General features: G+C 45.1%; 1 protein-coding gene and 1 pseudogene across 2 annotated transcripts in view; one reads left to right on the top strand and one right to left on the bottom strand.

Annotated features, from left to right (window-relative positions):
- Positions 1-27,263, bottom strand: part of EGFLAM (EGF like, fibronectin type III and laminin G domains) — a 273,167-nt gene that overhangs the window by 57,198 nt on the left and 188,706 nt on the right. For both annotated transcript variants that reach the window (XM_040338563.1, XM_040338572.1), the window contains exons 10-14: positions 11,970-12,070; positions 9,389-9,489; positions 8,201-8,345; positions 6,422-6,611; positions 4,820-4,945 (exon numbers count right to left, since the gene is read on the bottom strand). In XM_040338563.1, coding sequence (XP_040194497.1) covers positions 4,820-4,945; positions 6,422-6,611; positions 8,201-8,345; positions 9,389-9,489; positions 11,970-12,070 — 663 coding nt within the window. The remainder of the gene's footprint in view (positions 1-4,819; positions 4,946-6,421; positions 6,612-8,200; positions 8,346-9,388; positions 9,490-11,969; positions 12,071-27,263) is intronic.
- On the top strand, positions 13,530-13,633 carry LOC120925226 (annotated as a pseudogene).

Below are 27,263 nucleotides of genomic sequence, written 5' to 3'. Positions count from 1 at the left end.
TTGCCCTGGTGATCACTCTCACTCACTGTGACTCAAAGTAATGAGAGGCTCAACATTTTTATGTGGACACCACATAATAAAGTGGTAATCTCCCTAGGGAGATACTTGTTCCAGTGCCGGCTGTCTAAAACAACCAGTTTCTCTTACTTCCTGCTATACCTACAGGACTGGAACGTAAGAGAAATCTCTCCAATAGGACACAGATAGCCCAACAAATAAAAAAATGTCTTGGCTTTCACTATGCTTGGAATGTTTCTATTTATACAACAAAATATGACCCTGTGTTTTGGTGGTCCCATCTTTTAAAACAGTCCATGACATAAGTCATGGTTTACTTTTGTTTTATTGCATCTTTCTTACAGAACTTATAGAAGTGCACATAGAAGCTGTGTTCACTTTTATTCATTTAATACAAGCAAAAATCCTGTGTTTTATTTTCTTTTTTTGGTATTTTTGCTTGCTCATGAATGGGCATTCCAAGTGATACCCAAAATACACTTTTTAAGAGTAAATAATGTTGCCCATTAGTAAAAGTTCTGCTTCTTTTGTCATGTAATTGTATCAAAAAAGGTAATGCTAGAATGGAAGCATGGGATCTGCTTTAGGCTCCATTCACACGTGTACGACTACAAAGTTGCGCTGACTTTGGAGTACAACTTTGATGCAACTTTGGATGGGTGCAACTTGATTACGACTTTGGCTTTGACCAGTCATAATGGACCACTTTTGCACAACTGTTTGTATAACATTCAGTTACGACTTTTAAAGATTGACGTCTATGGCCCTCAAGTTGCATGAAAGTCGGACCAAAGTAGTGCATGAACTGCTTTTAAGTTGCTGCAATTTTAAGTCACGCATATATGAATGGTTATCATTGGAAAACATTGGGAACGACCTGTCATGCAACTTTAATGTCCAAAGTTGCATGACAAGTCGCACAAGTTTGGTGGAGCCTTATTCAAAGCTGCATTTTATCCGTACAGACAGACAAAAGTGAGAAATAAGAGATGGTTTTGTTTCCTCCGCAACAGTTTTCTGACTCCTCTCAACCTACCCCTTACCTACAGCTCTCTTGCAGAATTTAGCCCGAAAATATCTAGGGGTGGACAAAAGAGCAAAACAACATAAGAAAAAAATTATCCATTTTTTTATTTCTCCCTCAAAATCTCTATTGGCAGTTTCCTGTTAACATCAAATGTATATAAAAAATATTGTCGTCCTTTGGCTAAAGAAGAAAATCTTAACTAGGAACACCATGGATTCCTAAATTCCATGAATTAAAAAATAAAAATAGCAATGCTCATTTATTCTGGAAGGAAAGCAACAAACAGCAACAGGGAAGAATTCATTCACCGGAAATACCAGAAGTCATAAAAGAACTTTAACAGAACACTCTCTTAAAAACAAAACTTATTTTGAAAACAGGAATAAAGTGAATGGGTTTGAACACATCTTCATTTTATCTGAATTTAGTTTTAAAAGGTTTCTTTTTGAAAAATGTGAAGCATTTTTTTAAAGCAGAAATATACTTGACTTCTATCCAGCACGGCAGTATATCTTCTGTATGAAAAATCCTGCCTATATGCCAAATTGGTGTTTTGGTTAAAGTTCCACTCTAAAGTGAACCTGCGCTCACTTTAAACAAATGCTTAATTTTCTGTTGTGCCACGGCAAACTGAGCCAAAAGTTTGGCCCTCCTTCCCCCGCAGTCTTCTTGGACACATCACAAGGCGCAGCCCGACTCACGCATGCGCAGTAGGGAACAGGCTGTGAAGCCGCAAAGGCTTCACTTTCACTTTCTGTTATTACAGATGCCAGCACCTGCACCTGGAGCCGATTGAAGAATCAACTTCGAATGAGGAAACCGCGGGATCCCAGGACAGGTAAGTGTCCTTACAGTAAAAGTCAGCAGCAGTATTTGTAGCTGCTGACTTAAAGTGGAAGTAAACTTCCATCGATTGTTTGTACCTATAGGTAAGCCTATAATAAGGCTTACCTGTAGGTGCTGTAAATATCTCCTAAACGTGCACAGTTTAGGAGATATTTACTGCATATTCAGCCAATGACACCATCAGAGCATGCGCTCTGAAGGAATGTCATTTCTGCAGAGCCCTGTGCCGTGACGTCACGCGGCTCCGATCAGTAACACAGCCAGAGACCGTGGACCTGGAAAGAAGACAGGCAAAGATGGATGTGGCCTGCAGCGGTGACAAAGAGGGCTTTGTTTGCAGGTAAGTATCACATAATGTGCTAGTATGCGATGTATACTAGCACATTATGCCTTTACTTTGCAGGTCAGGGGAAAAAAAAACATATGAAGAAGCCTGAAGCTCCTCTTTAATTTATTTGTAAAAAAACTTTGCTCTGGTTTGTATCAGAATCTTAATGTTTGTGTAATTTTGAACAGGACAAACTATAGAATAAATATATTTGGAACAAAAAAATATATATATATTGGGCCAGATTCAGAGACATGAGCGGATCTTTGTGCGGGCGTAGCGTATCTTATTTACGCTACGCCGCCGCAACTTAGAGAGGCAAGTGCAGTATTCACAAAGCACTTGCATCCTAAGTTATGGCGGCGTAGCGTAAATTGGCCGGCGTAAGCCCGTCTAATTCAAATGGACGGGCGTGTTTTATGGTAATTACTCGTGACCCCACATAAATGACGCTTCTTACGAACGCCGCATGCGCCGTTGGTGGACGTCTCCCAGTGCGCATGCTCAAAATTACCCCGCAAATACTCATTGGTTTCGACGTGAACGTAACTTACGCGCAGCCCCATTCACGGACGACATACGCAAACGACGTAAAACGAGAAAAATTTGACGCTGTTCCAACGTCCATACCTAACATTAGCTACGCCTCATAGAGCAGGGGTTACTATACCCCGGAAAAAGCCTTACGTAAACGACGTAAAAAAATGCGCCGGGTGCACGTACGTTTCTGAATCGGCGTATCTAGGTCATTTGCATATTGGACGCGAAAAATCTACGGAAGCGCCCCTAGCGGCCAGCGTAAAATTGCACACAATTATACGCCGGCGTATGCAAGTTACGTCGGCGGAGAAAGCCTATTTTTTCAACGTATCTGGCTTTGAGAATCGGCCTAAAGATACGACGGCGCAGATTAGAAATTATTTTAAGTTGTTTCTGAATCTGGGCCATTATGTTTTATCAAAAGTAACACTTTTTTTTTATTATTATTAAAACTGGTCAAAAAGGGGGTATTTTTAGTTTAGTTTTGATTTTTTATCTAAGAATTACGTACAAATTATTTTGCAAGATATTATCATGAAAAGCTTTGTTTGTCCTTTAAAAATACCAATATATGTAGTACTTTTTTTTGTTGTTCTCAGGTAATGGCAAAGGTGTTGCTGAATAAATAGGTTCATAGCAGGAATGTAGCCCTTGCTCAGGTTAATAGGGGGGTATAAAGGTGTGAGTAGGTAAAGCGGAGCTAAACTTACCAATTTAAATGTTTGTCAAAAAAAAGCTCAAATTAGAAATGCTTGAGAAATGTTATTAGTTCCCCAATCCAACATTCTTTTGTTGTTTTCTTCAGTGTTTTTATTAACATTATACTTACTGCAGCACGCACGGTATATGCTGCAGTCAAGGCATGCCTCTGGTAATAGCTTTCACAGTTGCCAGTGTGTTTATGTCAGCTCTCAAATGACTGGTGTCATAGTTGGACATGTGTAGCACCCTGGCAACTACAGATCTAAATAGAGGCTAAGACCCCTTTCACATGGGGTATCCCATCAGTTCCGCTTGTCAGTTTTTCAGGTGGACCTGATCAGACCCTCCAGTGTTTTCTATGGAGCGGTAGTTGTCAGCGGACACCCGCAGTCACCCGATCTGATCCCGTTCACCAAAAACAGATGAATGGGGGGTCCTATTCCCCATTCGTCTGGCGGATCACATCATATGGCATCAGATGGAAACAGACACGTGTCCATTTCCATCCGATTTCCACCCGACGAGAGCGGGCTGTGTCCTGAGCAAGCGGATCCCACTTCACAAAGGTGTCCATGTGAAAGGGGCCTAAGATGGTGGATAGGAGGGTTAAGTTCAATATTAAAGGGGTTGTACGGGTTAAAAAAAATAACAAACATGTCATACTTACCTCCACTGTGCAGTTCGTTTTGCACAGAGTGGCCCCGATCCTGGTCTTCTGGGGTCCCCCAGTGGCTGTCTCGGCTCCTCCCCGCAAGAGCTAACCCCCTGTTCTGGGAAGCGCTCTCTCAAGGGGCTTAGTTTTCAGGCGCGCTCCCGTGTGATACAGTGACAGCTATAACCGCCAAGTGCATCACTCGGCCCCGCCCCCCCGGTGCGCCGCTTAATTAATTTGATTGACAGCAGCGGGAGCCAATGGCTGCATTGCTATCAATCTCCAATGAAGAGCCGCCTCAAGCTGGGGGAAAGCATCGCAGGATCGTGCCCACGGAGTTTCGTTGCTCACATAAGTAAAACGGGGGGCTGGGGGGGGCATAGGATGAATTAAGGTGAAAAAACACAAAGCTTTACAAGTGTAGACACCACAAGATATCTGTTACTAGCCAAAAATAAAAGTTCTTCTCTAGGTTAGTTTCACTTGGTACTGTGAAGAACTTTCCTTGTTTTCATGGCTAACCCCTGAACACAGACCAGTCTGAATTTTCTTCAAGGTCTCCAAAAATTGAAAGGTGAAACCTGCATATTTGCTTGTGCCAAAAACTCCACTTTTGTGCTCATTTTCTGAGATCAGCCACACGAGATTTAATGAGTAGAGTTATTCTTTACGGAGAAGCAATTAAATATTGCCAGCTTAGTCTTACCTTCCTCACAGTGACGCCCCTGGAATCCTATAGGACAAAGGCACATATAGGAGTCAGCTGACTTCGATGTACAGGTTCCTCCATTGATACAGGAAGCCTCATCACACACCCCAATACTGCAGTCACCTGTGTGTCAGGAAGGAATGGAGTTCATATAATGCCTGCAATTTATTTTAAGGATACCTACAACTTTAACATTTTTTTATCATTAACACTTTAGTTGGCTTAAACAATATATGGGATAGTTTATGCTGCAGTAAATTATAAGGATTTTATCACTCACAGCAGAGTTTAGTGCCCATATAGAATACATAAAGTGAAACATATTTATAAATGTCACAAATGTCTGTGGGGTTGTTCCTTCTAAATTGGCTCGAAATGTGGGCTGTGGGTGGCCTTGTCAGCACTAACCACCTTGACAAAACTCAACTAAAGAAAACATAAGGAACTGGGCAAAGCCTTAAGCCTCGTACACACGATCGGATTTTCATCGGACAAAGCGTAGGATATTTGTCCGAAGGGAGTTGGTCAGGAACTTGTATTGCATACAAATGCCAAAGAATTGTCAAACACGAAACAACATGGTTTTTCAGGTCTTTAGCGCTACTCTTTGGGTAACTTTTGCTATGGCTAGCATTGCTTCTCATCATGCGTTTGTACTATGGAGTTTTTAAAGCATACTATCCCACATTTGTTGGCGGAAAATCCCACAATTGTCCGATGGAGCATACAAACAGTTGGATTTTCCGACAACAGCCTGTCATCACACAATTCCTGTTGGATAATCCGATCGTGTGTACGAGGCTTCGGGTATTCAAGCAGACATGGGTCCTGTGGATGCCTGAATACAATAGCCAGAAGTGCAGATGATAGATGGATATTCTCTCATTCGGCCTTTGGGCTAAATGAGAGAAATCTAGCTGTTACAGAAAGTAGTCATTCAATTAAATCACCGTGGAAGAATTGACATGGATAACCCATGGCCAAATAGAACTGGCAAAAAATTCCATCTCTTCAAAATTATATTTCTGACTACATGGGTCCATCAAAGATCCTGTACAAATGAGCTTTCCTACATAAAAAAAACGATTGGAAATTCCGACAACAAATGTTCGATGTGAGCTTTTGGTCGGAAATTCCGCCCGTGTGTAAGCTCCATCGGACATTTGCTGTCGGAATTTCCGACAACAAAAATTTGAGAGCTGGTTCTCAAATTTTCAGACAACAAAAGTTCTTGTCGGAAATTTCGATCATCTGTAGCCAATTCCGACGCACAAAAATCATACACATGCTCGGAATCAATTTGACGCATGCTCAGAATGATTGGTCTAAATTTTTTTCGGCTCGTCGTAGTGTTGTACGTCACCGCGTTCTTGACGTTTGGAATTTCAGACAACATTTGTGTGACCGTGTGTATTCAACACAAGTTTGAACCAACATTCCGTCGGAAAAAAATCCACGGTTTTGTTGTCGGAATTTCCGATCGTATGTACACGGCATAAGGATTAAAAATAACTATTTCTTCAGACTTCTAAAATCTTGGTGTGGCCTAAGTTTTAGTCACCATCTAAGTAAGTAGATATATTAATAAGCTTTATTTACCGACATCAGCTCCACTGAGTGCCTTTCCAAGTGGCCACTGTCTCATGTCAATGTTCCTTCCATTTACAGACAGGGACTGGACACAGCCTTTAAATCCCCGGTTGGTCCCCGCTGACTTCGCCAGCCAGTAAGAACTTGGTGCTCCACCCAGGTACAAAGGTGTGCGGAAGGTGATCTTACTGTATTGACCCTGGTGGAAAAAGAAACACATTGTCCAACCTTCAATAAAGTAAAGGTACCATTACACAATATATGTATTTGAAGACATCCCTAGTCTTAGGATCAGGGCTCAAGTCCTGCGGGAACGCGTGGGAACGGAGTTCCTGCACTTTTTTCACAGCAGGAACGCAGTTCCCTTTGCAGGACTAGAGCAGCACCTGAGAGCAGCCGAGCTGCCCGAGCCAATCCTTCACTAAGCAGCGATGCCCAGCTCGAGTCACTGTCAGGGGCAGGCGAACCTTAGTAATCCTTTATGTTACTGGCCGCTTCCTGTATATGGATTCATCGGGTAGTGTGCGGGTATTCCGTCACTTCCTCAATGCCGCAATGTCTCCTGGGAGCTTTTGTCATTGTTCCCAGGAGACATTGCGGAGGTCTGCCACGAGTTATCGCGGGATTTAGAAAGAACTTGCTCCCAGGAGACATTGCGGCATCGAGGAAGTGACGGAATACCCGCACACTACCCGATGAATCCATATACAGGAAGCGGCCAGTAACAAAGGATTACTAAGGTACAGTGGATCGAAAAAAAAAAACATGCGGTTTAGTAATTATGCATATGAGCATATCATTTTTTTTTTTTGGTAGGGGAGTGGATCTTGGGTGGGAGTTCCCACACTTTTTTCCCCAGGACTTGACCCCTGCTTAGGATTATTTGGTGGTGATGATAATAATATGGCAGGCCAGTAGACTGGATGGTGGTAAGTCCAAGACAAGTGGCTGAAGGGTATATGCAGTGTACATTTGGTCCTGTGTGCCACAGGTGAACGGCTGCTGAACTTTCTATATAGATATGTCCTTGTAAAAACTGAAGTATTTTTGTTAGACATTGTTTAAATTTTAGTTTATATCTATTGGTGATCTGCAATGACCAGCCTAAAAAGAGTCAAATAAAAATGCATGGTAATAAATTGTAAATGCTGTAAAAGCCACAATATGATCATTTGTGGACACTTGACCATCACACATACTGTATGTGAGCTTATTAGAAATCCCATTCCAAAACCATGGGAAGTAATATGGACCCCCCAAACTTTTTGCAGCAATACCAACCTTAACTCATCTTGAATTTTTTTTGTGAGATTCTGGAATGTGTCTTTAGGAATTTGTGGCCATTCAAAGTTTATTTGTGAGATCAAGTACCGATGCTGGATGAAAAGACCTGGTATTGCAGTCTGTCTTTAATGCTTAGGTCCAAATATGTTCAATACGATTCAGTTTAAGGCTTTGGACCACTCAAGTTTCTCCACATCAGACCCTCCATACCATTTTATTTATAGAGCTGGCCTTGTGCACAGTTATGCTGGAATCAAACTTTCACCAAACTATTAACACAAGGCTAGAAGCACACAATTGTCTAAAAGGTCTTTATATGTTGTAGTATTAACGATGCCCTTCACTGGAAACACCTGAACGCAATAATTATAGGTGTCAACGTACTTTTGGCCATATTTTGTAAGTAATAAATGTATTTAAAAAAATGGCTCATCAAATATATCCCCTACCGCAAAACTCTATTGGTTGTCACTGTGAGGTGTTCTTCTATGTCTTGCGTCTTACCGGAGACCTTCCAGACACAGAAGCACCATTATCGAGCTTTATCCACCCGTTCAGACCTTCTCTGTAAATTGTCACAACGTGCCAGGTACCTGGTTTGATTTTGCTGTCACTTGTAATAATAGCAGTCCCAGTTCCACAATTATAGCTAGAAACAAAAAAAAAGGAAAAGATTAGATAGATAGATAGATAGATAGATAGATAGATAGATAGATAGATAGATAGATAGATAGATAGATAGATTCAATTTTCCAGCCTTCACTTAAAGTGTAAGCCCAGACAAAACTTTTTTCTTACATTTTTGGCATAGGAAAGACCAAATACCCCTCTCTGCCCTTTATTGCTATATGGGGCTTTACTGAAAGTTCCCCTGACTCCTGGAGACAACAGTGTCACTAGAGAAGTGAGGGAAAATCTACAACAGGGTCACAGACAGCCATAAAAAGTTGATAAGGGTTCTAGTCTTACCCTACCCACCCAAAAATAAGGACAGTAGGAAAAACAGTAAAACTCCACAAGGTTTCGAGCCTTACCCCATTCTTTCTAAAGCTACAAATGATTTTGCTTTGAAATAGACTTTAATTTAATCAAAGGAAGACTTGGAAATGCAGAGACCACATTGCTGGCTTCTGAAAAAGCTAGCTGACTGGCTGTCTCTGGTTTCAAAATTCTGAGACACTCAGTTTAACCAAGGGATGTACCAAGAAATTCAACAGCCAGAACTCCTGATCTGCATGCTTATGCTAGGCCCATGACACAGAAAGTACTGAACCATGATAGCCAGGGAGCTTCTGTTTTTAGAAGAGGTCACCATAATTAGTCTCTATACTTCGACACTACAGCTCACTACAATTAAGGTATTTTTCTAGGCTGAAACGCACCAGTGGAACTGCTAAGGACTTGCTACTGTTTGATGGACTTTCTTGCTTCCCTATGTATATCGACTGATAGGTGTCCCTCTAAGCGCTGTCATGCTGCTGTTGCCATGAAGGGGCTAGGAGATTGAGCGAATTTCGTAGCTGTAGTATTTAATAAATATATTTATTTTCTCACTTTATGACTTATAGACCTTTGCTCTAAAACGCTTATTATAGTTCATTGTCCACCCAAATACTCATGGCTCTATGTACCTCAGAAGAAGGTCAGTGCAGAGTAGGGGGGGGGGGGGGAGTAGGGTTGCAGAGAACTTACCGAAATTGTACACTCCGGCGAATTATGGCCACTGACATAAAGTCTCCACGCCCATACTCGTTTTCACCACAGTAGAGTAGTAAGGCATCATCACCTTGAGCCTAACACCAAGCACAAACATTTAACAAAATAATTAGACTAGAAAATACCTAAATGCACTACATAAAATAACAGCATATGTAGAATGAAAAGTCTTTCAGAAACAGAGAACCGATGCTAAATCCATCTAGGTAAGTATGATTTGAAAAAAAAAAAAAACGAACTTCTCTTTTAACTGCTTGCCGACCATGTCACGCCGATATACGTCAAAATAATGGCATGGCTGCGCAAAGCAATGTATATATACGTTGCTTTGAATTTTGTGCCGTGCGGGCACGCACACGCCCCTTCTGCAAGCTCCGTGACCGTGCCCGCCGGACCCACGGACTCGATGTCCGCCGGTGTCCCACGATTGTGTCACGGAGCTGCAGAACAGGGGGGTGGCTATGTAAACAAGGCATTTCCCTGTTCTGCCTTGTGACAGGACAGTGATCTACTGCTCCTTGTCTGCTGATACTCCGGCGTACTTTCAAATTTTCTGCATCGTATCTTTATTTTGAATTCTCAAACAAAGATACGACGGCATTTGGCTAAGATCCGACAGGCGTACGGCTTCGTACACCTTCGGATCTTAGGATGCAATACTTCGGCGCCCGCTGGGTGGAGTTTGCGTCGTTTTCCGCGTCGGGTATGCTAATTAGCTGTTTACGGCGATCCACGAAGGTACACGCGTTCGTCGCATTCTCTTACGTCGTCGCTAGTCGGCTTTTCCCGTCGCAAAGTTACGGCTGCTATTTAGGTGGTGTAAAAATAGACAGCCCATGTTAAAGTATGGCCGTCGTTCCCGCGTCGAATTTCAATTTTTTTTTTTTGCGTAAGGCGTCCGGGAATACGAAAGGACGTAACGCACGTCGCCGTTCAAAACATTACGTCGGGGCGACGTCATTTCACGCAAAGCGTGGCGGGAAATTTCAAAACGGAGCATGCGCAGTACGTTCGGCGCGGGAACGTGCCTAATTTAAATGGTACACGCCCCATTTGAATTAGGCGGGCTTGCGCCGGACGGCTTTACGCTACGCCGCCGCAAGTTTACAGGCAATTGCTTTGTGAATCAAGCACTTGCGCTGAAAACTTGCGGCGGAGTAACGTAAAGGACATACGTTACGCCGCCGCAAATGTATGTGAATCTGGCCCTATAACTTTTTTCCAAACCAATCAATAAACGCTTATTGCGATTTTTTACCAAAAATATTTTTACAAAAAGTATGTAGAAGAATACATATTGGCCTAAACTGAGGAAAAATAATATTTATTATAGCAAAAAGTAAAAAATATTGCTTTTTTTCAAAATTGACGCTTTTTTTGTTTATAGCGCAAAAAATAAAAACCACAGAGGTGATCAAATACCACCAAAAGAAAGCTCTATTTGTGGGGAAAAAAAGACGTAAATTTTGTTTGGGTGGAATGTCACACGACCGCGTAATTGTCAGTTAAAGCGACGCAGTGCCGAATCGCAAAAACATGGCCCGGTCATTGGGCAGCCAAATCCTCTGGAGCTGAAGTGGTTAAGCCTACATCTAAGGTGTTGTGAGATACAGCAATGCTTTCTTATAACAAATGGTATCCCCATGTCCTTGCTTCCAGCACAAAACTCATAAGCATGGAGCCAAGTCTCTTCTTATGGGTAACGTGAGTGGAGTAATGCAAATCGTTCTTTTTTGCAACTTTTAGCCATCTGTGTGTAGAACCGCTATCCAGCAAATACAAGAATACCATCACCATATGTGCTGAACCAGCTTGTGTGGTGGCAATCTCATTCTCTGGGGTTAATCACCTGATTCTACACAGAACTGTGAAGAGACATCTAATAATTTGGCCTTCTTTTGGAAATGCTGGTTGCTTGACAGTCTAAAGTCAAAATTTCCAATCTTCAAAATTATTTTAGGTCAGCAATTCAAATGATTGGCAGAAGATCAACCAGGCACATAGCATTTTCTCTCATGACAGCTTTCCTTTAAAAATACATGGCCACCCTGATAATTGGCCACCCAGGTCAGCCCGACCACACATACTTATGCCCTGTACACATGATTGTAAATTCCGACATCAAAAGTCCGATGTGAGCTTCTGAACGGAAATTCTGACCGTGTGTATGCTCCATCTGATTTTTGCTGTCGGAATTTCTGCCAACAAAAGATTGAGAGCTGAAGAAAACCCGATCATCTGTAGCAATTCCGACGCACATAATTCCAACGCATGCTTGGGGAACAATTCGACGCATGCTCGGAAGCATTGAACTTAATTTTCTTGGCTCGTCGTAGTGTTGTACGTCACCGCGTTTTTGACGGTCGAAAGTTCAGAGAACTTTTGTGTGACCGTGTGTATGCAAACTAAGCTTGAGCAGAATTCCATCGGAAAAACCATCCATGGTTTTTCCGTCGAAAAATCAGATTGTGTGTACGCGGCATCAGACCCGTGCTGTTTAAAGAAGGCTTTATTGTGATTGGTAATAAATATTATTAGCAGGAGTCAAACCACTTACTCTGAATTCCACAGTAATCTGAAATGTCTGGTATGAATTTTTCAGTGGTTCAAAGGTCATGTAGGAATGGCCATAAAATTGAGGATATTGTACATTAATATCTAAAAAAAAAAAAAAAAAAAATTCAGTTAGAAGCAATGCAAAAATTTGAAAAATATTAAACAAAAACAAAAAAAAAACACCTGACCAAAGTACTCATAAATACTCGAAGAGAAGGGCAACGCCATACTAACTTAAGAGAATCCAAAATGTATATTCAACAAATTATTTACAACATAAAACAAACCAATACACTTAAAGTGGAGTACCGGCCACAATTTCACTTTTTAAATATAAATACCCCTGTAATACACAAGCTTAATGTATTCTAGTAAAGTTAGTCTGTAAACTAAGGTCCGTTTTGTTAGGTTGTTACAGCATTTAGACACTTTATAAAATAGAAATTGACTGGGGCCATCTTAAGTGTGGGCATCATGAAGCCAGACTGTATGACTTCCTGGATTTCAGCCTTGCAGATCTCGCACATGCTCAGTGCTGCACAAGCAGTGTAATAGGTTTCAGATCAGGTTTCAGCACCTGTACTGTCCAAGTCACATGATTCTTCGAGACTGGTGAGTGCACAGACTCCTGGAAAGTTACACCCACTACATTCCCAGGAGTCTGTGCGGTGTAGGTTAGGAAGCTTAAGCACCTAGGTGCAGGAAGTGGGAAGATTAACTATTCTGCCTAGCAACAACACTTTGAAGGCATCTAAAAAAAAAAAAAAAATTCTTAAAGGACTAATGACATTTTTTTAAAACTACTGATGTAATGTTCTATTTATGGGTGGAACTCCACTTTAAACAACTCAGAAGGGACCTCCTTCATCAGGTCTTTGTGTACTGGGATAATTGGGTTTGGACAATATCATATTCTAGAACAGTGGTCATCAACCCTGTCCTCAGGGCCCACAAACAGGCCAGATTTTATGTATTACCTTGGGGAGATGCAGACTAGAATACTGCAATCACTGAGCAGCAAATGATATCACCTGTGATGTATTTCAGTTATCTTGCAAACCTGGCCTGTTAGTGGGCCCTGAGGACAGGAGTTGATGATCACTGTTCTAGAACACTAGAAAACTAGAACTCATTTCTATGTTTATTAATGTGCTCTGTTCTCCAGGGGGAAAATAGTTTGTCCATTCTTCCTATGTGCTGTATAGGGCTAGTTACATAGTCGGAATGGGCACCCTCCCCTTTCATCATGGCCATAAGACCATGCAGGAGATGGCTGCTATAAAAGATGGTACTTATCTTCATCTCCAAGTACTTTCCCGTTTGCCTGGGACATCTTAGCTGACAAGACTCCCTTTCCCCTTTACATACCCTGTGAGAAGCTTGTCTCAGGCAATTGTCTAATAAGGATATAAAATGTGCCGTCTCGCAAAGCAGCTGTCTTTCTGCTAGCTGCATGGCCGGACAACCGTGGGGGTAGGGAGTGGCCTATCCAAGGGCTTGTCAAAAAGTGTGTCTGTCTTAAAGCAATAAGTTATACTCTGGTTTCTCTTCAGAACAAAGGAAATCTTCTCTGCCCTTTGGCTGAGATCAAGTGTAGTACCTGTTCTTATCAGTTGTCAGAGGAGCGCTGAAGCACCTCCATTGGCAGGGTGGTTGCAATCCAATGACGTCATTGCACCTGGTAGGATGGTTTCAGCAGGGACCAAGCCAAGCTGCCCGACAGATACTGGGGGCCGGCCAATGGTTGCGTCTGAGCCATCTGGAAGGGTGCTCCTGGTGAGAATGGGTGGCTGCACTTGGTCTGGTCTTTTTGCCGAGTTCTAGTCTGGCCTTCTGGCTGGCTGGTGTAAGTGCTATCCCTGTCGGCGATCCGGTAGGAGAAGCTGGTAATGCCCATTGATGAGTGGGGCAGAACCATGCAAATCCTCCGGGTTGACGGGGGGTCTGGAGGGGCTAGTATTGGCGGAGGCTGCTAACTGGAGCGGCAGTTCTCCCTAAGAAAACCTTGAAGGGCTCTCTAGCGGGCAGGGGTGGAGGGCTGCACTGGCCGGTCGGGGGTTGGATTTGGAACGAAAAGCCTATGGTGCATGTGCCACTGTGAGTGAGGGTCACATTGATTTAAAGATACCATGGTCACTGCACCAGCAACATGCTTTTTTTAGCACCTGCCTCCTGGGCCGGGCCTTTTGGCTAGGACCGGAGGAATTTTTTATTCCTGGCCGGAGGGCCTGGTCATTGTAGGACACAATGACCACTTCTTTCACTCTACTCTCCACTATCACTTTCCCCCACTTTCTTTTATTTAAGCCTATGTTTGTCATGTTTTGGTCTTATTTTTGTTTGTGCACGTTTTGTTCACTGTGTGACTATTAGGGTGTCGGTCCTCGGGCCAGCCCTGAACGTCTTGGGAGTGGGTGGACATGGCCTTCTGGCTTAGTTCACCTGCTCTAATAGGGTCTCCCTTCGGAGGAGCCCCACCTAGTACTGGGAGGGTTCTGTTTCGGCAGTCCCTCCAAGGAAGTTGGGTCCGCGTCGGCTTCGGTTGCTCGGACCACAGTACCTTAGTCCCCGCCTGGAGCCTAACACCCCGGGGGATCAGGGTTTTTTGGGTCCCTTCTTCACAGGAGGACCACTTGACGTTGCACCCGTCTGCACGTTTTTGTGAACACTCTATGTGTGTGCACATTTTTTCTGCACCGGGTGGAGTTTTTTGGCTGTGTTCACACGCCATAGGCGCGGAGGAAGATCATTCCGCCAGGGAAGGCAAGAAGCTGGCCAGGACTGGAGCCAAGGCAGAAGAACATGCGAGCAGAGCTGAATGGGCATGCACCCAAAACTGAAGAAGTATTGCCTCCGCTCCGACCAGCACATGACCTCCAGAAAGGAGCACAGATAATGGAACAAATACAACCCCATAATCTAGTAGGAGCGGCAGAGCGGAGGTGTGTAATTAAGATTTTTTTTATTTCTGCACTGACTTTCTTTGAAATTGCCCCAGCCCCTGTTCAAATCCAATAAAGGAACAAAACCAGGGACAGTGTCCTCAATCCGGGGACTGTGCCCGGAAACCGTGGATGTCTGGCTGGTCACCCTACCTTACGCTGTTTTTTTAATCTTTATTTTTGTGTGGGGCCCACACATCTATGCCAGATTTGAAGGGCCTGGTATGAATTATGAGAGGAACTCCCGCACCATTTTTTTTTACACTATCCTTCGAGTAGTCCTTGCCAGTAAATTAATGGGTCCAGGTAACATCACTGGTTCCTGAGGATGCAGCGGGTGCAAGCACCTGCAGTTTCCTTTGATGGAAAAAAGAAAGGGAGAAAAACCTGCTCCTATATGTTATGTTTGGATGCTGCCAAATGGGCTGAAAGTCTGGCATTCCAACCTTTATCTATTGTGTTCTGGAAATGTTATAGATCGGTAACTCCTATCCTCATATTTATTAGTGGTTCCAAATGAATAATAACTACTGCAGTAGGGAACAGACACAAAAGATACAGAGATGAAAAGGTGAGGAATTGTCAGGGCTATTTCAAAATGTCACCCTATGACGCCAATAGTGTTGAGGACTATTTCGGTACCCAGGAATTGTACAAAGTATTTATATAAAAATATACATTTATTGGGAAAATGAACAGGACAAAAGTCAGCATCTTTCCAAATCATTGTTCTGTTTATTCAGCGTATTTGAAGTTTTTTATACACATGATTATGTAGGTATCACATTAATATTATAATTGTACTTGTATAGTAACAAGGGGCGTAACATAGGCAGGTTCATTTCTAATCATGACTCGAAAGAATGAAAAAATGATTAGTGATGCAATGAGTACAGTGTGCAATACATTAGCAACGTATTAGTAAACGGATAGGACATGATATTATATTTACTTGTTTTAACCACTTCAGATCCGCGCTATAGTAAAAATACGTCTGCAGCGCGGACCTGAAGTGCCAAGTGGCCGTGTTTAAACGGCCTGCCGTTTCTCTGCTGAAAACTGTGTTGGCCGCGTCCCTCGGACACAGCCAATCACAGATCGTGCTGAATGGCCAATCACAGCGGCCATTCAGCATTCGATCTAGCCGTCCAATGAGAGATGATCTCGAATGTAAACAAATGAGATCATCTCTCATCGCCGGCTTTCTCTCCTTACACACAGACCGCGTGTGAGGAGAGAAACATTACAGTGCTCGTTACAGCGTTACAGTGAAAAAAAAAAAAAGTGAGTGACACAAACACTACCCACAGTCCCTGCCAGTGCCACCTTCCAGTGCCACCTTCCAGTGCCATCAGCCAGTGCCACCAGCCAGTGCATTCTCATCAGAGCCACCTGCCCCTGCCATCAGAGCCACCTGCCCCTGCCATCAGAGCCACCTGCCCCTGCCATCAGTGCCACCTGCCCCTGACATCAGTGCCACCTGCCCCTGCCATCAGTGCCACCTGCCAGTGCCGCCTGCTCGTGCCATCTGCCATCAGTGCAATCTGCCATAAGTGCAATCTGCCATCAGTGCCACCTGCCAGTGCCACCTGCCAGTGCCATCTGCCCGTGCCATCTGCCCGTGCCATCTGCCCGTGCCATCAGTGCCGTCAGCCATCAGTGCCGTCAGTGCCATCAGTGCCACCTGCCATCAGTGCCACCTGCCATCAGTGCTACCTGCCATCAGTGCCATCTGCCCGTGCCATCTGCCAGTCCCATTTGCCGTCAGTGCCACCTGTCAGTGTCATCAGTGCCACGTGCCATCTTTTGTCATTGCCAACGATGGCTAAAAGATCTTTTTCACTTACGGAGGCATACGAAATTATTGCGGCCGACGAGAGCAACGGGGAGCTCTGCGATTCGGATTCCTCCGCAAGGTCAGACGCCGGATCTGATGTTGACTATGAGCCGGTAGTTAGCAGTGAAGAGGAAGAGGAGAAAGAGGAAGAGGAGGAAGAGGAAGAAGAGGAGGAAGAAGAAGAGGAAGAAGAGGAGGAAGAGGGTCCGCCCGCCAGACGAAGGCGTATTGCTAAGGAGGCAGTGCCATCCACCAGCACTGCTGTGCCATCCACCAGCACTGCTGTGCCATCCACCAGCACCGCTGTGCCATCCACCAGCACCGCTGTGCCATCCACCAGAACCGCAACACCTCGTCAAGCAAGGTCACGTACCAGTAGGTCCCATGCCAGCCTTCCCTATTCCCTTCAGTACCCCTTGTGGCTTCCTCCTAATTCAGGAGAAGCCAACATTCCCCCTTTCACTGCCCAGCCAGGAGTCCAAGTGGACACAGAAAATTTTGCCCCGATAGATTTTTTCAATTTAATTTTTACTGAGGACATGCTTGCCTCAATTGTTTCCCAGTCCAATCTCTATGCCCAACAATTTATTTCCAGTCACCCCACGTCCTATTATGCCCGTCCCTTCCAATGGAGACCCCTTACAGTGGAAGAGTTTAAAAAAAATTTGGGCCTCATATTCTGTATGGGACTAAACCACAAAAACGAAATACGTTCATATTGGTCAAAACGCCCCATCTACCACATGCCCATCTTTTCCTCAAAAATGCCCAGGTCCAGATATCAAATGATCATGCGATTCCTACACTATAGTGACAATACCCAGTGCCCTCCCCGAGATGACCCAAATTTTGACAAACTTTATAAAATTCGGCCACTACTAGATTATTTTTCCCAAATTTTCCCCCAGTTGTTTACCCCGGACCAAAACATCTGTGTTGACGAGTCCCTTGTAAAATTTTCTGGCAGGCTCGGCATAAAGCAATTTATTCCCTCCAAAAGGGCCCGCTATGGAGAAAAGCTCTACAAATTATGTGACCGTGCTACCGGATATACCTATGCCTTCAACATATATGAAGGAAAGGACAGCCAGCTACACCCCCCTAATTGTTTAGACTACATTGGGACCAGCGGGAAAATTGTTTGGCAACTCCTAAACCCACTAATGGAGAAAGGCTACCACTTGTATGTGGACAATTTTTATACAAGTTTGCCCCTGTTCCGAAACCTCTACAGAAAAAAAACACCCGCATGCGGCACCGTACGGTCGAACCGGAAGGGCTTTCCTCAAAGCCTCGTCACCAAGAAGCTAAGAAAAGGGGAGACGGCGAGTGCACGCAATGAGGAAGTTCTGGCCGTGAAATGGAGGGACAAAAGGGATGTGTACATGCTTTCTACCATCCACAACAATACATGCGTTACCATCAGAAGGAGGAATGGGCAAATCCAGAAACCTAAATGTATCCACGAATACAATATCATGGGGGGTGTCGATTTCAATGATCAAATGATCGAGCCCTACCTTTCCACAAGACGATCATACCAGTGGTATAAAAAAGTTTCCGTTTACTTATTCAATTTGGCCATATACAACACCTACGTATTATATCGAAAATCCACTCCAAGACCCAAATCCTACCTTTATTACCAGGAGGAAATCACCACTGCCCTTTTATACCCCAGCAACCCACCAGCAACCATTCGATCCGATGTGGTAAGCCGACTCTACGAGCGCCACTTCCCAGATAAAATCCCTCCCGGACCAACAGGCCGAAATTCCCCAAAAAAATGCCGGGTGTGCTCCAAAGATGGAGTGAGAAGAGACACCCGTTTTTATTGTGCCCAATGCCCTTCCCAACCAGGCCTCTGCGTAGTTGGCTGTTTCCGCCGTTATCATTCCTTACTAAATTATTAGTCACTTCCTGCCATTTACCTTTACACCCCTTATGCCTCTGCTTGCTCTGTATTTGACCCTGGCTTGTTATTTGACCACGATTCTGCCTACCGATTTTGTTTATACCTCTGCCTGATATGGAACTGACCCTGGACTGTTATTTGACCACGCTTATGCCTACCGATTCTGTTTATACCTCTGCCTGATATGGAACTGACCCTGGACTGTTATTTGACCACGCTTATGCCTACCGATTCTGTTTATACCTCTGTCTGATCTGGAACTGACCCTGGACCGTTTGACCATTCTTTTTGCCTGCCTCTTGAACTGATCTTTTACCCTGCCAGTGGACTAGTGGGATTCATAGCACAGGGGTCTCACATGTGAGGGGCTCCAGAATTGTTTTTCTGGATGAAGAAAACTATTGTTTTTGTTTTCTCATTCTAGATTAGGGTCTGGTTGCCCGGAGGCTTCAAAGAGATTTGGGTGGGAGAAGCCTCTACCCCTGTCCCCATTCTGTCCTGAACGAGGCCCTACTTCTGCCTGCTGCCTGTAGGACCTATGCCATCATGCCTGTTGCCTGGACAATTGCATTTTCTTTTGCTGACCAAGTCCCTGCCTGCTGCCTGGACCAGTGCTATCGTCCCGTGGACAACTGCGCTACTAAAACCACAGGTACATTTTTTGTTTACCCTTTGCTTAGCATAATGTATTTTGGGGTGTAATTCTTGTCATGTGTATGCTATGTGTCCCTAGAACACCTGTTGGTCTTCCTTGCATGTTGGGCCTCTGTATGTGGTCAGGCTGTGAAAAAGTCCCACACATGTGGTATCGCCATACTCAGGAGGAGTAGCAGAATGTATTTTTGGGTGTAATTTTTGCTATGTACAGGCTATGTGTTGGCAATATCTTATAAATGGACAACTTTGCATAAAAAAATTGCGTTTTCATTTTTTTTCCACATTTTCCAAAAACGTTTGGAAAAAATGAATCGTTCAAAAGACTCATTATGCCTCATAGATTATACGTTGGGGTGTTAGCTTTCCAAAATGGGGTCACTTTGTGGGCATTTCCATTGTCCAGGTGCTCCAGGGCCTTCAAAAGTGTAATAGGTAGTCAACATGTTAGATGTGTAATTTATGCTCCTAGAACACCTGATGGTGCTCCCTGCATATTGGGGCTCTGTATGTGGTCAGGCTGTGAAAAAGTCCCACACATGTGGTGTCGCCATACTCAGGAGGAGTAGCAGAATGTATTTTGGGGTGTAATTGTTGCTATGTATAGGCTATGTGTTGGCAATATCTTATAAATGGATAACTTTGCGTAAAAAAATTGCGTTTTCATTTTTTTCCCACATTTTCCAAAAACGTTTGGAAAAAAATGAATCGTTCAAAAGACCCATTATGGCTCATAGATTATACGTTGGGGTGTTAGCTTTCCAAAATGGGGTCACTTTGTGGGCATTTCCATTGTCCAGGTGCTCCAGGGCCTTCAAAAGTGTAATAGGTAGTCAACAAGTTAGATGTGTAATTTATGCTCCTAGAACACCTGATGGCGCTCCCTGCATATTGGGGCTCTGTATGTGGCCAGGCTGTGAAAAAAGGGATTTTTAATACAGCTTACCTGTAAAATCCTTTTCTTGGAGTACATCACGGGACACAGAGCGGCATATTCATTACTATGTGGGTTATATGGAGTACCTTCAGGTGATGGACACTGGCAATCTCAAACAGGAAGTCCCCTCCCTATATAACCCCCTCCCATAGGAGGAGTACCTCAGTTTTGTAGCAAGCAGTATGCCACCCAAAATGTTCCCCATAAGAGGGGTGGGAGCTCTGTGTCCCGTGATGTACTCCAAGAAAAGGATTTTACAGGTAAGCTGTATTAAAAATCCCTTTTTCTTTTCCGTACATCACGGGACACAGAGCGGCATATTCATTACTATGTGGGATGTCCGAAAGCAATGCTTCCAATGAGGGGAGGGAGACATCTCAGCCAGGAGATTTAATTCAGAAAGTATTCTTTAAATCATAATAAATCCAAATTAAATCCAACAAAAAATAATTATTCTGATTAATTTAATTAATTCATTAATTAATCAAGGGTGCCCCGAATCTAGAGGATCTCAAATCGCAGCCTGCAGCACTGCCTGTCCAAAGGCTGCATCGGCCCTTCGTCTCACGTCCAATTGGTAAAATTTTGTGAACGTGTGGACCGATGACCAGGTTGCCGCCTTGCAAACCTGAGCCATAGAGATCTGGTGGTGTGCTGCCCAGGAGGCGCTCATGGCCCTAGTAGAATGGGCCTTAACTGATAAAGGAGGGGGCAACCCCTTCAAGCCGTAGGCCTGACCGATTACCTGCTTAATCCATCTAGAGATGGTAGCTTTAGCTGCTGCCTGACCTCTCTTAGGCCCTTCCGGCAGAATGAACAATAGATCCGTCTCTCGAATCTCCTCTGTAGCCTTGAGATAGGCCTTCATGGCCCTGACAACATCCAAGGTGTGCAGCAACCCTTCCTTTCTAGAAGTGGGCTTTGGAAAAAAGGATGGTAGGATCAAATCCTGGTTCAAGTGAAAACTGGACACCACCTTAGGCAGAAAAGACGGATGTGGACGGAGAACCACCCTATCCTTATGCAGAATGAGGTAAGGTTCCTTACAAGACAAGGCTGCCAGCTCTGAAACTCTTCTAGCGGAAGCCATGGCGACCAAAAATACCAACTTCCGAGTCAGTAATACCAACGGAACCTCTGCCAGAGGCTCAAATGGCTGTTTTTGCAGCGCTGACAACACAAGATTCAAATCCCACGGACAAACCGGAGACTTGATGGGGGGATTAATGCGTAAGACCCCCTGTAAAAAGGTTTTAACCAAAGAGTGCGTGGCTAACGGCCTCTGAAACCATACTGATAAGGCAGAAATCTGTCCTTTAATAGTACTTAAGGCCAAACCCTTATCTACCCCTATCTGGAGGAAACGCAATACCCTGTCAACGGTGTATTTGCGTGGAAGCCATCTCTGGGACTCACACCAGCTTACGTAGGCCCTCCAGACCCTGTAATAAATTACTCTGGAGACTGGTTTTCTGGCCTTAATCAGAGTAGAAATAACTTGACTAGATAGGCCCCTACCCCTGAGGATCAGGGATTCAGCCGCCAAGCCGTCAAATTTAGATGCCGTAAGGCAGGGTGGAGTATCGGGCCTTGAGAGAGTAGGTCTGGCCGAAGTGGAAGGGTCCATGGTTCGCCCACTGACATTCTCACGATCAGTGAGTACCACGACCTCCGGGGCCATGCGGGGGCTATCAGAATGACTGGTCTGTTCTCCACCCTGATCCTGCGCAGCAGGCGGGGCAGCATCTGTAACGGGGGGAAGGCGTACAGCAGATTGAACGGATGCCAAGGGCAAACCAACGCATCGGTTCCACAGGCCAGAGGGTCCTTTGATCGGGACATGAACTTGCTCAGTTTCCTGTTGAACCTTGACGCCATGATGTCCACATCCGGAGATCCCCATTTTTGGCAGATCTCCTGAAAGACTTGGGGATGGAGGGACCACTCCCCAGAAACCAGCTGCTGGCGACTTAAGAAGTCCGCCTGTAAATTGTCCACCCCTGGGATAAAGATCGCCGAGATGCATGGTACATGCGACTCTGCCCACAGGAAAATTAAGCTCACTTCCCTTTGGGCGGCTCGACTTTTCGTGCCCCCCTGGTGATTTATATATGCCACCGCCGTGGCATTGTCGGACTGCACTCTCACTGGAAACCCTAGAAGTTTGGACGTCCAGGCTTTTAAGGCTAAGCGTGCCGCCCTGATCTCCAGGACATTGATTGGCAGCCCTCTTTCCGACTCTGTCCAAACCCCCTGCTGGACTTGCCCATCCAGGACCGCTCCCCAGCCCCTCAGGCTGGCATCTGTGGTTACCAACTTCCAGATGATGGGACTGAATGATTTCCCTTTTAGGAGGTTCCGAGGTTTTAGCCACCAGTAGAGACTTTGCCGGACCCTTGATGGAAGGATCAACGGAAGATCCAGGCGTTGCGGATCTTTGTTCCATGCTGACAGGATGGTTGTCTGCAGGATTCGAGTGTGTGCCTGAGCGTATGGCACCGCCTCGAAGGTGGCCACCATTTTTCCCAGTAATCTCATGCACAATCGGATAGTTGGCTCCCTTTTGCTTAACACCAACTGGATCAATTCTTTGATCCCCTTGAACTTCTCTAAAGGAAGAAACACTCTTTGTTGCTCCGTGTCTAGCAGCATGCCGAGGTATTCCAATCGTTTTGTGGGCTGTAAAGCCGACTTTTCTTGGTTTAAAACCCAACCGAATACCTCAAGGTACTGAACTGAAAGGGCTACCGCTCGACCCAGGCCCGAAGCAGAGTGATCTATGATCAGGAGGTCGTCCAAATAGGCCAGGATCAAAATTCCCTGGGTCCTTAGATTGGCTAAGATGGGGGCCAGGACCTTCGTAAACACACGGAGGGCTGTAGCCAACCCGAAAGGGAGAGCCACAAATTGATAGTGGCGCCCTGCGATTGCAAAGCGTAGGAATTTTTGATGTCCCTGAAAAATTGGAACATGAAGATACGCGTCTCTTATGTCTATCGAGGCCAAAAAATCGTTCCGCTGCAAGGCTGCGGCGGCAGACCGTATGGATTCCATCCGAAAGGACCGAATCCTCAGGTAAGAGTTTAGAATCTTTAGATCCAGGATGGGCCTTACATCGCCATTGGGCTTTGGCACGATGAACAGATTGGAGTAAAAGCCTAGCTTGTGCTCCTGAACTGGTACCTCTACGATTACCCCTTGGTTTAGAAGACGATCCAAGGCTGTTAGCAAGGCAGCCCTCCTTTCCGGATCGCTTGGAATTCTTGATTCCTGAAAATGCGGAGGGGGAAACTCCCGAAATTCTATTTTGTAGCCAGCCGCCACCAAGGAAAGAACCCATTTGTCGAGGATCTTGGCTTCCCAAACTTTTGCAAAGAATCGAAGCCTGCCCCCCACCCGATTGAGTGGGGGCGCCCCTTCATAAAGCTGACTTTGGAGCAGGTTTAACTGGCTTGCGGGCCCATGGTCGCTTGCCACCCGCGGCCTGCCCTTGCGACTTATTACCAAAGTTTGACCGTGCGGGAGGCCGTCGATACTGCCTGGGGGCCGAGGGCCCTGGGGCTGGGGATTGCTGCCGCTTAAACGCCGGCCCTCGAAATCTCTTTTTGACCGGTAAAAAAGAGTACTCTTGCCACTAGATATTGTCTGTATGTACTTATCCAGATCTTCCCCAAAAAGCCTTCCTCCGTGGAAGGGAAAACCCGCCAACAGCTTTTTACACGGAGTCTCTGCCGACCAATTCTTTAGCCACAGGAGCCTTCGCATATGTACCAAAAATAGCGACAGACGGGAAGCTTGTTGGATGGAGTCCTTTATGGCATCCACCGCGAAACATAGGGCCCTGGGAAGGTCGGCCAACTCCTGTGCTTGCTGAGCCGGGAGCTCTCTTAGCATCTGCTTAGTCTGGTCTTTTAACGCCTGACAAACGCCAATTGCAGCCACGGCCGGTTGCACCACTGCCCCTGCTGTAGAAAAGGATGCCTTCAAAAGGGTTTCCAACCGCTTATCAACCGGATCCTTGAACATCTGTATGTTCTCTACTGGGCAAGTTAAAGATTTGTTTACGCAGGAGACCGCCGCATCCACAGCGGGAAGCACCCATTTCTTTGAAAATCTTTCCTCCATGGGGTACAAAACAGAAAACCTTTTAAGAGGCACAAAAATTTTATCGGGCCGGGCCCAATCTTGAAAGATCAGGTCTTCCAATAAAGGGTGAACCGGAAACACTGCGTTACTTAATGGTGCTTTTAAGGAGCCCAAAGAAGACACGGCAGGAATCTGAGGCCCTGGCGAGGGCAGCTTAAAAGCTGAGCGGACCATGTCCGTTAAAGACTGTACCCACAGATTCTCTGCTTGAGAGACCGAAAAAGGTTCCTCAATAGTGGACTCCTCAATGTCTGAACCTTCTAGGATTTGCTCCGTTTGGTCCTCCTGGGATTCTAACTCCTCTGGGGAGAGAATCTCAGCATCAGAGGACACCAACTTAGGGGACGGAGATCTAGTCCGCTTTTTGGCTGCCAGAGAATTAGTAAGCAAAGTTGTCAGCCTCTGTTCTAACCCCTGCAGGGAGACAGATAACATATCCTGCGTGACAAACACTGGGTCGGGCAGAATGGGGCCAGCCACAGCACCCACCACATCTAATGGCTCCTCAAAGGCGGCATCTTCTAGCTTTTTAGGAGAGGACAGAACCGGCATAGTCTGATTAAGATCCTCAGAGCTAGAGGGGGAACCCTTCTGTTTCTTTGCATTTTTAGCACCTTTAGTCCCCGAACCTTTAGGGCCCATGATACAATACCGAGGTACTCCGCTACTAACACCTGACTGTTGTAGCAAGGAGAACAAAAAATAATAATACAAGTAGCTTAAGGCACGAAACCTTATAAGCCAATGGGAAGGTAGTGCACACCTTTCCCTGAAAGAAAACCTTTTTTTTTTTTTTTTTTTTTTTTTAAATAGTTAATCCTTTTATTTTTATTTTTTTTGCACTTTAAAGGGACTGTGTAAATGCCAGACTGCTGCCAAAAGACCCTTTGGCTAATAGAGAAAATTAGGGGAAAATCTCCTATTTTCTCCCCTTAGTCAGTGAGGAGCTTAGCTCCAGACCTAAACAGGTCTCTTTTACCGCCACTAGGTGTCACCCTGCTCCGCTCTGTCCTGCTCTGTGTCCCTCCGGTCAGCAGACGAATCCTACACTGACCGGAGGACAGAACTGCTGAAGATAACAGCGAGGGGGGAACGCCCCCTCTCTCCCCGCCGACGTCGTGACGCTCCCCGCCCCCTCAGCGCGCATCTATGTCATGCGCGCGCACGCGCGCGCGTCCCAGAGGGGAAGCATGTCCCTGAGGAGAGGAGCAGCACGCCGGCGGCGCAAGAGGACCCAGAGCTGCAGGGGAAAACGCACCCAATACAGGCAAGTCCCTAGCCTTTAAGCCGGGAGATAACGGGGGGTGGGCCTGCCCTGCTTGCCCTAGAACCAGGCAAAGAGCCTCTACCCCCCAAAACCATGCGGGACAGCCACAAGCAAACACAGTCCGTGGGGGGGGTATACTAGTAAATGGGAGGTGACCATCCTGTCTAGCAGACATAGTGGTAGTAGTTGCCCATGCAGAGCATCCCAGGCTAACCCAACTAGTCTTCCCCCTGAGGGACCTGCCGACGAACCAAGTTCCGCAGGCCCCCCTCTTACCTGCTCCACGCTGCAGGGTATTGCAAAAAAGCAAGAGGCCCAATCTTCCCCCATCTCCGTGGGTTCTGTACTAGACCTTCAGGGACCCGGGTCCGGTGGAACACCACTGCCCTGGACCTATACAGCATCCTGGCAACAGTGCCTTTTGGGCTTTAGAAAGCTCAAAGTTCTGGGCCCAGGATCCAGCCCCTATCGAAGAGGCATTATAGGCGAAACCCCACGACTTGGGGCCCGGGTACTGTCCACTTTGGCTCTGAGGCACTTTGGACAGATCCGGTATAGTCTGCCTAGTCTCAAGGACCTGGAGGCAAACTTCTCTGTGACCAACACCTAAGACACTGGCGAAAAAACTGAGGTACTCCTCCTATGGGAGGGGGTTATATAGGGAGGGGACTTCCTGTTTGAGATTGCCAGTGTCCATCACCTGAAGGTACTCCATATAACCCACATAGTAATGAATATGCCGCTCTGTGTCCCGTGATGTACGGAAAAGAAAAGTCCCACACATGTGGTATCGCCATACTCAGGAGGAGTAGCAGAATGTATTTTTGGGTGTCATTTGTGGTATACACATGCCATGTGAGAGAAATAACCTATTACAATGACAATTTTGTGAGGGGGAAAAAATAAATAAAAAAAATATTCATTTTGCAAAGAATTGTGGGGAAAAATTACAACATCAAAAACCTCATCATGCATCTTACTAAATACCTTGGAATGTCTACTTTCTAAAAAGGGGTCATTTGGGGGGTATTTGTACTTTCCTGGCGTGTTCAGGGCCCCAAGAAATGAGATAGGCACCGGTACAACAGGTGTGATAATTTTTTTATGATTTGCACCATAGCTTGTAGACTCTCTAACTTTCACAAAGAGCAAATAATATCCACTAATTTGGGTTATTTTTACCAAAGACATGTAGCAGTATAAATTGTGGCCAAAATTTATGAAGAAAAATTAATATTTTGCTAAATTTTATCGCATAAACTAAGAAAAATTCATTTTTTTTCAAAATTTTCCGCCTTTTTTCATTTATAGCGCAAAAATAAAAAGTCCAGAGGTGATCAAATACCAACAAAAGAAAGCTCTGTTTGTATGAAAAAAAGGACAAAAAATTCATTTGGATACAATGTTGTATGACTGAGTAATTAACATTCAAAGTGTGAGAGTGCTGAAAGCTGAAAATTGCTCCGGGAACAAAGGTGGTTTAAGTGCCCAGTAAGCAAGTGGTTAAACAATTTTTTTACATTTCTCCAGTTACTTTCTGATTTTAAGCCTAGGCAAGTTATGTTATACATTCCAGGAGTCTTCAGGTGGGGAGGAG

Source organism: Rana temporaria, chromosome 1 (genome assembly GCF_905171775.1).
Source record: "Rana temporaria chromosome 1, aRanTem1.1, whole genome shotgun sequence".
Lineage (NCBI taxonomy): Eukaryota > Metazoa > Chordata > Amphibia > Anura > Ranidae > Rana > Rana temporaria.
Note: the sequence above shows the minus strand (reverse complement) of the source record. Positions and strands in the feature narration are given on the sequence as shown.